We start from the raw sequence: 11279 nt of genomic DNA, 5'->3' as shown, positions 1-11279 counted from the left end.
CTATGTCACAATCGACCCTGAGATACATATGCCTAACCCAGAGGTTTGCAACCCACCTCTAAAAGGGACGGGGGCTGAGACGAGGTGGTGGCAACAGCACCTGTGACTGCTCCTCCAGCACATGCATTGCCTGCACATGGTAGGTTACTGCTGACCAGCTGTGCTGCAGCACCGTGCCTGTGCCAGGCTGCTCAGAAGCTGGGAGCCGCTGCTGTCATGGCCGCCTCTGCTTTAAATCTACAGCAGAAGCTTTGGTAAGTGAAGGGATGGGGGGCTGTTGCCTCAGTGTGGGAGGCTGGCGACTGGGGTCATGAATGGGAGCATGGAAGTGTGATGGGTGTGGGGTTCTTTTTTTGGAGAGTGAAGCTATATGGTGGATCAGACAGCTGTTATGGGCAAAGGGTTTACAGCTGAAAAATTAGCAGGGGGAGAGAAGAAGATAAGCTGTGGAGGTAGGGTACTGATATGAATTTATTCTGGGAGCACCTTCCTCCTCCTGCAGTGTACTGTGCTAGTAAAAATAGTTACATGAAATTAAAGAGGATCACAGGGCAGGAGGCTGTCTCTGTGTGTCATCTGATACTGCTGTCGGTGTTGATGGTGGCACCCATGTAGGCGGGTTTAGGAAGCCCAGGTTCAGCCTTTTCTTAGACATCTAGAGTGATAGAGGGCCTCCTTTGTCCTGAAAGTCTTCCGGTGCTTCACTAGGACATATTCTTCACCTTTGCCTTATCTGGAGGCAATTTATAGATTAGCCTTACACTGGTCTCCAATTTATGTCCAGTCTGATTGCAGTGAGAGAATCTCTTTGCTTGAATGTAGGAAACATCATATACCGCATCTGGTAGGATAAAATATGGGCAGAGCATGGCTTATTTGCTGAACCAGAGCACACATTAGTTTGGATGAAAACAACAAGAAAAGTGAAAAAGACCCATCTTTGGGAAGCATTAAAAATCAATGAGAATAAGAGCGGGATGCGTTGAAGTCAGCTGGCTGTTACCCAGCAACAGTATCTGACAGTCACTCTCAGGGACAGGCTGCTTCTGCCTATGCTGATCTTTTTGGGGTTGTTCCTTTCTGCAATGAAATGTGCATTCAGCTTTTCTCCCAGTTCTGCCCAGCCAACTGAGAAGTACCATGACAGGCTCACTTCACTGTGCCTCCATCTGAAGCTGGCACAAAGATCTGTAGGTGTGCGGTGCGGGGCTTGAAAAGCCAGTGAAGTATGTCCACAGTGCAATCCTTAGAGTCACCTACTAGGAACTGGCAAGCTTGATCCCAGCTTCTCTTCCATCTAATGTAGCTAAAATAAATACAAGTTCCTCATCTCTGGTAAGAGCTGCCACCTAACCAGATCAGGGGTGTGGAGGCTGGTTTGGATGACCATTTTAAGGCCCAGTCTGCCTAAATACATCCTGCTAACCTGCAAGAGGCATTAGCCTGACTGCTTCAAACCTTGCTCCACAGTTACCACTGTCTCTAGGTTATGCCAATGAAATGGTGAAGAAGCCATCCATGGGTCAAGGTCCAGTTAGGCTGCTGGAGCTGCATCCTCTTGAGCTGCCCTCCCTGCACAGCTCAGCCTAGGCCCATCCCGTACCAAGTTGTTGCAAACACACACAAAACTCCTCTGAGAGCTCTTTGAGTTGCATTCTGCATGGGAAAACACAGTATTTTAGCCCCTGCCCCCCAGCGCCCCTGCAAAGCTTTGTAAGTGCTGGTTTCCCATGCTTGCCCTGTTTTTCTTGAGCACCCTCACCATCCCAATCTGTCAATCGTGACTCTGTGATCTGAGCAGCGTTGGCAGCATCTGCATAATGCCCAGCTTGGGTAATTCTAGAAAATGACCACATCTGAGCAATGACACATTTAAAGCCAGACTGAGAGGCATGCTGGCCTGCCTTCTTCCCTGGGAGGTGAGCATTGGCTGTAGGGAGCACAGAAAAACAGTGGGGAACTCACGTTGACTCCTGCCTTGTGCAGAGCCACGCTTGTGTAAGTCTGCCGAGAGGCAATGTGCCAGTAACACAGCTGTGCTGTGACTGAACTTGTGCAACACTAACACCACAAGTGTTTTGGAGAAGTGATGGCGTCGTGACATCTGTCATAGTAGTCTTATGCCCCATTGTGTACACCAAGTCCTGACTGTTCCTGGGCCTCCCTTCCCACTGCTCCTTCTTCCTATGGCCAGTGCAGCCACACCTATGGGGTCTCTCCAAAAAAGGTAGGAGAGGCTAAAGCAGGTCATGTCATTCCTTCGCTTTCCCACCCCATCTGCCCCAGACCACCCCTCTCCCCTTAGCTCAGTGCCAGCTTGGTGCTGGTGCAAGTGCGGGGTGAGCAGGACATGCCAGTGAGACCCCTGGGACAAGCACAGATGGGGTGGATTGAAACTGTTTCAGGAGTTTTTCTCTGAATGTCTTGCCAGAATTGCAGATCAGACAGTTTAATTTCAGCAGGGTGCCATTTTCCAAAGGAGCAGCTTTCTGGTCAATCCTGCCCCATGACCAAGAAGCCTTGGGAGCAGCTGCGCAGCTGAGTGTGTAGCTGAGTGGTTCTGCACCTTGCTTGAGCTGACCTGGTAATACGTGCTGTGGGGAAAGAGTATGTGGAGCAGAGGGGGCAGCTCTGCCCCTTTGCTGTTGAGGGAAATGTGGTAGGAAGGTATGGGCCTGTGTGCCACTGTCAACAGAGGGCTACTGGTTTTTGTTTCCTCCCTGGATAATTACCCATACAGTGAATTTCTGAGTCACAGGATGGCAGCCCAGCAGATCAAATCATTTGTCCAGTACTGGAATAAGCTAGTGTGCAAGCCTGAAATGGTGAGCTGGCTCTGTTTTCTCAGCTGACAGCAGTGTAGCATTTGCTAATTCCATTGCATCCCTTCAGAGCAAAAAAGGAAAAAATGTAGCAATCAGCAAGAGAAAAGACAGGGAGACTCTATTCCTCTTTCCACTAAATATGCCCAAATGCAGGCAGACAGCTCTCTCCCCTCACTTCCCCGAGTGCCGTGTGTTTGCTTTATCCGGTGATGTAACAGATTGCTAAATAATAGACAAACCTGATATGAACTCTCCTACTTATCTCTGTGCCGATGCTTACACGTGGAAGAACCTTGTTTCATTTTTTCACTTAACAGCTTTACAACTAGCAATATGCCACTGCCCTCTGCTGGAAAAGCTCGAGCAGTAGTGCCAGGCGAGTGGAAAAGAAAACCAGAGTGGAATTTTGGAAATGTGTACTGTTATTGCATTTAGTGCACTTGGAACCGGAGTGCTGTGAAATGCAGCACGACAGGGGCAGCGGGAGCCCTCCACCCACCAGGCAGAGCCGGACACACTCCCCTCTTGCTTTGGTGGGTTTCTAGGGTGGGAAAAAAGGGGCAGTGGAAGGAAACATCAGACCAGAGCTATCAGCATTCGCTCCTTCTCCTACGCTTCACATATGGAATACAGTCGGGATTTTTGAGGACTCTTTCCTTCTGAAGCTATGTTTTTTGAGAACTCTTACTAGAATCATTTGGATACAAAGTGCCCAGTTTAGGCTATCTGGTACATGCTGGAGATTCAAGCTGGCATTTATTTTGTAGGGTAGGTCATTCAACACACCTTGAGAAAACCATGTCATTCAAACTGTTGTCGGGAGGCTGTGCTTATACAATCCATATGCACATCACCACAATGTGCTCTCCTCATGAGTACTGAATCTGGGCTTAATCTGAGACCAATAGCAGCATTGGCCTTGAGCGAGCAGACTATGTGAGGAAGGGCTGTCTTTCCAGAAAAAGATTTCCATGAGATTTATTTAGCTGTTTCTGGTGTGGTGCTTCAACCTTATCAGACTGATTTCTCATCATGAGGGGCATTACAGTCTTCCTGAACTACAGAGATATTATTGCTATGTTAGCCTCTAAGCATGCAAATACTGGAGTTACTGCCTTGAAGAGCCATAGCAGATCTTCAGCTTAAAGCTGGAGGGTCAAAGATCTTAGTTTTAATTGACAGGTGCACAAATAGCCATGGTGGTGTGTTCCACCTGCTCCAATGGCCTGCCTCCATCACTGGTCAGGGTGGTACATGCTGGGGACAGGGCAAAAAATCATGTGGGAATTGTAAGAAGATGCAGAGCAGGCCTTGGCAATTTCCCTTTCCTTTCCCCTTCCTTCCCTTTCAGTTTCCTTTTCCTTCTTTTTCGCTTTCCCTTGCACTGCAGCAAATGATTGTCCTGAGGATTGGAGTGCCATGATGGGGCCAGGAGCTCTGAAAATGAAACAGGCTCAGTAGCCACAAACTGGCTATGTGGAAGGTGAAGGGGAAAGCCTCCTTAGCATGGCAGCAGCTGGAGCACTGCGCATGGGACGGCTGCTCCACAGACTGGTTTGCATGATTGGTTTCCCTGACATTAACTTCTAAGCCCTTTGCCTAATTTGCTGACCCATATATGGTTTTACATCTTTATATATAGTAAATGCATAACAACTTCTTATAATGGCTCTATGAATGACACACTGCGGCCCTGTAACTTGGTAGCTGTCCCTGTGGTTACAAAGATATGTCTGATTATAGATCAGCCTTTCAAAAGTAATAAAATGAAGTGGCATTTTATGTAACTCAATGGGTTACAGTAGGAAGCTGTTAACAGTAGAGGTTTAAAATAAAATTGTTCTTGATATTTAAAAAGTGATGAAACAGGGAGAAAAATAAATCCACCCCCAAATGCTGCAAATCACTCCCTGTGAGTTTGGCATCTGCCAAGATCCTACTTGGAAAAAAAACCTGGGCTCCTTCCCTCAGAGGGTCCTCCCACAGCATTCAAGGCCTAAAGCTCAAGGGTAGTGTTCACTGTCCACAGACACACATGGACAGACCATCCACGGGCACACCCATCATCCTTATTAATAAATGGTACTTATCACATGGGGTTGGTTTTGATGGCTTTCTAAAAATATTACAGCTAAATCTTCATATTCTGTGTATTTTCTGTGAGGTCTTAAATACAGGGGAGCAGATCTGACACATTTCGGCAGGCTTCCGTGTTCTTTAAAGGTACGCCATTAGCGTGTTACATTTAATGTTTATATATTGGTGTGTATTAATCAAGTGATTGGCTGACTGAAATTTCAACAGCGATCAGTCCAAGTATGATTACAAGTTAAATCACGTTACTGACAATGAGGGACTACATTCAGCTGTAAAGAAACATATGAATTGAAATAACTCCTGAGTGTTAGATTATTTATTTGCATTCCTTCTAAAAGATCATCCCAGCATATTGTCTGTTGCCTTGATTTTCCTTTCATTTCCATGACATGATTGCTACTATAAATAAATGAACTTGCATAACTTTCACATCATTCACTGGATGTGGCATTGAGTAAACGACAAAAGAGAAATGCATATTTTGCAAAATGCGTTCCACTGATGAGATGGAGTTAATATTGCACATTTATTTCCAACATTTTGGCTAGGCATGTACCTGTCTCGCATACTTAATACACACAAGATTTTTTTCCAGTATTCCACAGAGTAATTTTTGCCATTAAACACTAACAAAGAAAAAAAAAATCAACCATTTGCTATTAAAAGACTTTAATTATCTGGAGCACTAACATCAAGAACGTTTACTTGAAAGTGTTTCTTTCCACTTTTGTCCATCTTCAAACCTGTCACTATATTCCACTGACTCATATGACAAATTACACTGACATGTTCCCTCATACTTGTAAAAGATAGAACTACAGTAAATTTTTTCACAATGTCTTTGGAAAAAACATATATAAGAAATTATTCTTTCCCTCTTCTCCCATGATGAAGCAGAAGCTTAGTTTTAAAGTAACAAGAACAGTCATTATAGAGCTAAATATATCTGACATATTTAACCTCACAAATAAATAAATATATACAAGGGAGGTTACAGCATGTCAACTACAAAGTAGAAGCTTTACCTTGTAGAATTGAGAGCATTCAAGAGCATCTAACTGACAGAGACAATTCAAGATTACTACATGGTAGTAAAAAAAGAGAAAAAAGTCAGCAAAAATATAGGTAGCTGTACATTAAACTGATAGGTTACAGCTCAGCTTCGGTCAGGATATGGTGTTTGCTTTTTATTTTTATTTACTAATCTATTACGTTTCATTGATTCCTCATTTTTTCAGGAATGTTTGGTTTTCCTTCTCTTCACTTCTGAACACCTTGATCAGGTAGAAATCTCACAGTAAGCTGCTATATGAATGCTATTATCTACAGTAGTTAAGCAAGTGGGATGATAAAATATAAATTCAGTAAATGCTTGTACATAATCTCTCCCTAAATTATTTCCCTTATTAAAGATATCTGACAACACTCATCCCTGTTAATAATTACATTTAAAGTGAATCGGGTTGACTTTCATTCATACCACCACATAAGTATTTGCAGTTATGAGACTGAGGTTTTGTTAAGGTCTGTGTGGCGACAGCAGTGTTTCTGGACGGAATACCGTCCGGACCTCCGCCTCCCGCCAGGTGTTTGCAGCCAGGGAAATACGCCATTTGTGCGGTCACAGCATTAAACGATCTCTGCATGCAAAAGTGCGTGCAAAGAGCAGAGAAAGGCACAAATCCACATCCCTAATCACTGAACATCCACCTGCTTGGCAACCGAAAACTGTCACAGCACAACTCTTTGGCCACCTTCTGAACACAATTACTTAATTATTTAGCTAAAAATATTTTGGTTAAAAAAAAAAAGCCTTTTTAAAAATGAAAATTCGTATTACGAGACACGCTCCTCTGAAAACATAATTTGAAAATACCTTTGGTGTTTCAGCCCATGCTTTCAGTGACACGTGCAGTCACAACTTTTACAAAACCCGTCATGGGGGGAGACATGCTTCATGAGGAGAGATGCCCTTCCGCAGCCGTGGCCACGTGCTGATGTGTCACACGTTTATAGAGAGTAAAACAAGTAAGCGTTTTATGCTCGTTTCTTCTCTGCACACACACACAACTTGGTGTCGTTATGCGCACAGAATAGCAATGTGAAATTCCCTAATGTTGCCTGAACACTGTTTAAACTCTGTGCCTCCAACAGCCTCAATCAAGTCAACCAATCCGGGGGCAGGCGGGGGGTACTCATACTGATAACGTGATGTGCCCGGAGAGATGCTATTTATTTATTTATTACTGGTAAATGTACTCCAGGTTATTCTAATGTTGCAATGCCATCTGATGGAGGTGTCTATACATACAGCATGTGTGAAGTACAGAGATGGCAAGTGAACCCGTGGGCTTACGAAGTATTCATCTTGTATTTAAATACTTAAGTTTTAGCACCGTTCATTGTTCTTAGATTGTGTGTGATACACATTGTGGTTTCCTCTGTTGTATTTACTGTGTGCATTATTATAAAAATATGTGTGGAGAGAGATCTAGGTATATATTTATGTATCTATATATAGTTGAATGTCTTCTATTTTGTTTAGTGAAAAAGAACATTAAACATAGAATTGCAATGGGAGATGCTGCATTTCATACACATCAATCAATAAATGTTGAAACATGACTTTGTGTAAACTTTGGATTTACCTGTGTACTTGTTCTGCACAGATGCAAATGATACGTACAAACGTCTGTTTCCATACATATCAACGGGCTTAAAATTTGCAAGAGTTACTAGCATCCTGCGTGCCCTTCTCAGCCGGCTCATCTATGTAATAAGTGTGTTTCTATGCACATGGATACAGAATAGCCTGAACTTACAGCACGCACTGTTTTGGTAAGCAAGATTTGCATGATTAGGTCTATTTAGTCAAAAATGGTTTAAAATAACCCTTTAACACTGGTGTTAGGGTTTTATTCACTTACGAATAAAGAACAGACAGCACTAGACAGTCAAGAAGCAAGAATCTAACAAGAGTTGTAGGGGAAATCCATGTTCTTCAAAAGGAAAAGACCATCAGTAAACTGTTCAATACGAGCTTGCCTGTACTGCGTGACATGTCTGCTATTTTCTCCAGAAGTCAAGACTTGCTTCTGTTTGGACTATATAATTTAGAGTTAGGCTTGTGTCTCTTCAGTCTTAAAAAATATTTACACAGGATTACAATTAGCTGTCCAGGCATCATGTTGGCTGGCACGTTTAAAAACAGCTCAATACCATGGTGGAAAATTGTCTTTTTCCACAAGAGTAAAAAGGCAGAGAAATTGGTCCTCGAGTAGAAGCTGTTAACAGGAAAACATTATAAACTGGGAAAAAATAACTAAATGGGTCACGTTCTACGACAGCTAGTGTCCTCAGTTCCAGGCAGACTTTTGTCTTCCTTTGATTCCAAAAATTCAGAAGCCCGGTTAGAACTTCGTGCTGTGACTAAACGTGTCAGACATGATGATATTTTTATAGAAGTTGTCGGAATGAGGATTGCAGTATCCCTTGACCTTGTCAATAACCTGGTGGACAGGGATGATTGATGTCTGTTCTCCATCCTCTTGGGCAAATTTTGAAGATGGCTTGTCAAGAAAAACATTCTCTAGGAAAAGGAAAAGGCAACAGGAAGTTAGGGCTTCTTAAGCAAGCTCATAGTTTAAGAGGTGTGTCACTCCCACATAGATATGCCTTTAATTGCCACTACTGCTGAATGAAATTATTGCCCTAAAAGCCAGCAAACGAGTTTTTGGCTTGGCACAGCTTCTTCTGAATTCTTTTCAGACGCCCGGTTTTGCGGGCAGACGTCTCAGGTCTCTCTTGAAATTATTCCCCTATTATTTTACCTAAAGTGTAACTGATTCCTACAACCCTTTAATATATTCATTTACTGTTGATGCATTGAATCGTACAAACTAAAAACATTTTGATAGCACTGGAAAAGGGGTGACCTCTATAACATCTGTTAAATAACATCTTCATATAATAAAGTAGTGGAAAGGGACAGTAAATGGATTCAATTATTTCAACTGTGGAGGTTTTAAGCTATGCACAGAAATAGTGTATTCTGCACAGAATGTAGCAGAAGATGACTTGTATCTTAGATCAGATAACCAGAGCCAAAACCGGCCTAAACTTTGCGCTTGCCTAGCACTGCTTTGTCTTTTCCATAATGTGGGGGGTACAGACTGAACAACTGTGGGGAGGAAAATATGCAGAAAAACTGGCATCCCCTCAGAGTTCATGTGCTATAAGCCAAGGGTGGAGCTGACGAGAAGGAGAAAGGCAATTCCCAGCTGGGCTGGGAAAGTCTGCTTCAGTGGCTAACAGTACTGCTGTTCAGAGAACAGTCAGTAGGTAGAGCTCAAGTAGTGAGCAATGAGGAGGAGAGAGCCTTTATCTCATTTTGTCAAGTACATTTTCCTAATGAGCTTTCTTATCTCTTCCACCGTAGTGAATAAAGCTGGAATTAACTCTCTTAAGCCAGGCAAGGCTTGGACCAGCGCAAGCCAACAGTAAGATGGGGTATCCTGTGGAGCAATTTTTTCTACAAGTGACATTTTTGATGGCTGTTTACAAGACCATGGTGAAATCACCTTCAAAAATTCCTTGGTAAAGCATCATTTAACAACTTTTTATATTATTTAAACTACGATTTCATACAAAATTTTTTTCTTATAGAAATAAATCATGAATTAAAAAGAGAAGTAGCCTGCAGAAGTCATGATATCAAGCCATAAAAGAGTATGAAGGGCTGCATGAAGGAGAAATGTATTGCAGAGTGAGAAATCAAAACAGTTGTACTCATGAAAAAAGAAACAGGCATGTTCAGGCATATCAGAATGATTTTTTCAAAGCACGCAAGAGCGATCGTGAATCGCAGCAAATAACTCCATGTCCAGTAGCAAACTGCTGGGTACTGAGTACCTTTCAAATGTATGCATTTATTAGCCAATGGTACTATATTTTGATGGTTTTCTACATACTGAATACCTTATTACAAAGACGAAAAGTTAATTCTTAGTCTTTAGGGAAGGTTTTTGAAATTCCTTGCAAACATGATGCTTTTTTTCACAAGGCATCATTACATTACTAAATACCAGCTATTTCCTCATGAAATTTGCATGCACAGGAATTATGTTAAGTCCTTTGAAACCAGTGGGGCCCTCTTTCTTTTAGCTCAACGGTCTTCACACCCAAGTAAAGGACTAAAATCCTGTATCGCTGAAGTAAATGGGAGTTGTACCACCAAATTCACTGCAGAAATACTCTTAACTTCTAATTCATGTAAGTGTTATATATGGTATTTCAGTACTATCTACAACAAGTTTGTGCCAGACTTGTAGACCGCAGGGCCACAAGATGCCGAAGTGATTTCTTTCGTCCACCCAGTAGGGTCCACCCAATATTCGTGTCCCAGTCAGCGCATTCTGCATTCAACCAGCAGTGCACAGCATGGCTTCCAGGCATATATAGTTTGTCATTCAGAGTTACTGTGGGTGTGACTCAATAGGAAAAAACAATGGCTAGAAGACTAATTCCATAATGGCCACAGACTAAACAGAAATACAGTATCTTAAAATTCCTGTAATAACTTTTAAAAATATTAAAAATTTTTCTAGTACTCAGTCAGATTGTTTTTGCTTTTTAATGTATGCTTTGCGTATGGATGCTCCAACTTAGCCTCCTTTCCCCAGACTGCTGTACATAGGCATTAATGTCAGGACATGGTTTGTTCTCTGAAAATGGTATCTTCCAAACACTGCATGCCCCAGGCAGAGTGCAGACACCCAGAGTTTGAAGCACACTTATCCTTTGATTCAGCGTTGCAATGGTGCAAGATGTAATGGTGGGAAACAAGCAGTGTTTCTGATTAGCAAAGTCCTTTGTGTCAATGAGGACATCATGCAAGTGGCATCCCTCCACCCTGCTCAAACCATGCATTCAACAAAAGCAGTTCTCACTTTACCTGTAAAGCTCCACCACTGAAGAGGAAAGGGCCTTAGAAGACATTATCTATACCACAAACACATGAATGCTTGTATCAATTCCAGGGAACACATTGTAACCAGATTAACAAGAGTTGCCAAGACATGTAGCTATTACATTATTTGCCTGCAATTTAGCTAAGTGGGTAAACTGAGAAGTTTAGCTGTATTAAAAATCAGAATCTTAATGTTATTTTCTATTATTTTAACACATAAGAAGGTAAGTCAGTATTCACAAACCTAATGTTAGCAAAACATTCTTTGGAGTATCACAATAAAATGTGTATTTTCACAGGTCAAACCAAAATTATTAAAGTTTTAAAAATACAGAGAAAACAGTGGTATTCCCTTAATGTCCAATAAACAATCACGTTACAAACTATGA

At 42.2% G+C, this 11279-nt stretch overlaps 1 protein-coding gene across 7 annotated transcripts in view; it reads right to left on the bottom strand.

The window, feature by feature from the left end:
• Positions 1-5223: 5223 nt before the first annotated feature.
• The window catches only part of ADGRG6 (adhesion G protein-coupled receptor G6), a 113052-nt gene continuing 106996 nt past the window's right edge, over positions 5224-11279 (bottom strand). For 5 of the 7 annotated variants that reach the window (XM_075087791.1, XM_075087794.1, XM_075087798.1 and 2 more), the window contains one exon: positions 5224-8511. In XM_075087791.1, the coding sequence (XP_074943892.1) occupies positions 8333-8511 (179 nt within the window). In that variant the 3' untranslated portion in view covers positions 5224-8332. Of the gene's footprint in view, positions 8512-10875; positions 10923-11279 lie in introns of all 7 variants that reach the window. The other 2 variants (XM_075087796.1, XM_075087797.1) reach the window with 1 other exon arrangement.

This window comes from Phalacrocorax aristotelis, chromosome 3 (genome assembly GCF_949628215.1).
Source record: "Phalacrocorax aristotelis chromosome 3, bGulAri2.1, whole genome shotgun sequence".
In the NCBI taxonomy this organism is placed as follows: domain Eukaryota; kingdom Metazoa; phylum Chordata; class Aves; order Suliformes; family Phalacrocoracidae; genus Phalacrocorax; species Phalacrocorax aristotelis.
Note: the sequence above shows the minus strand (reverse complement) of the source record. Positions and strands in the feature narration are given on the sequence as shown.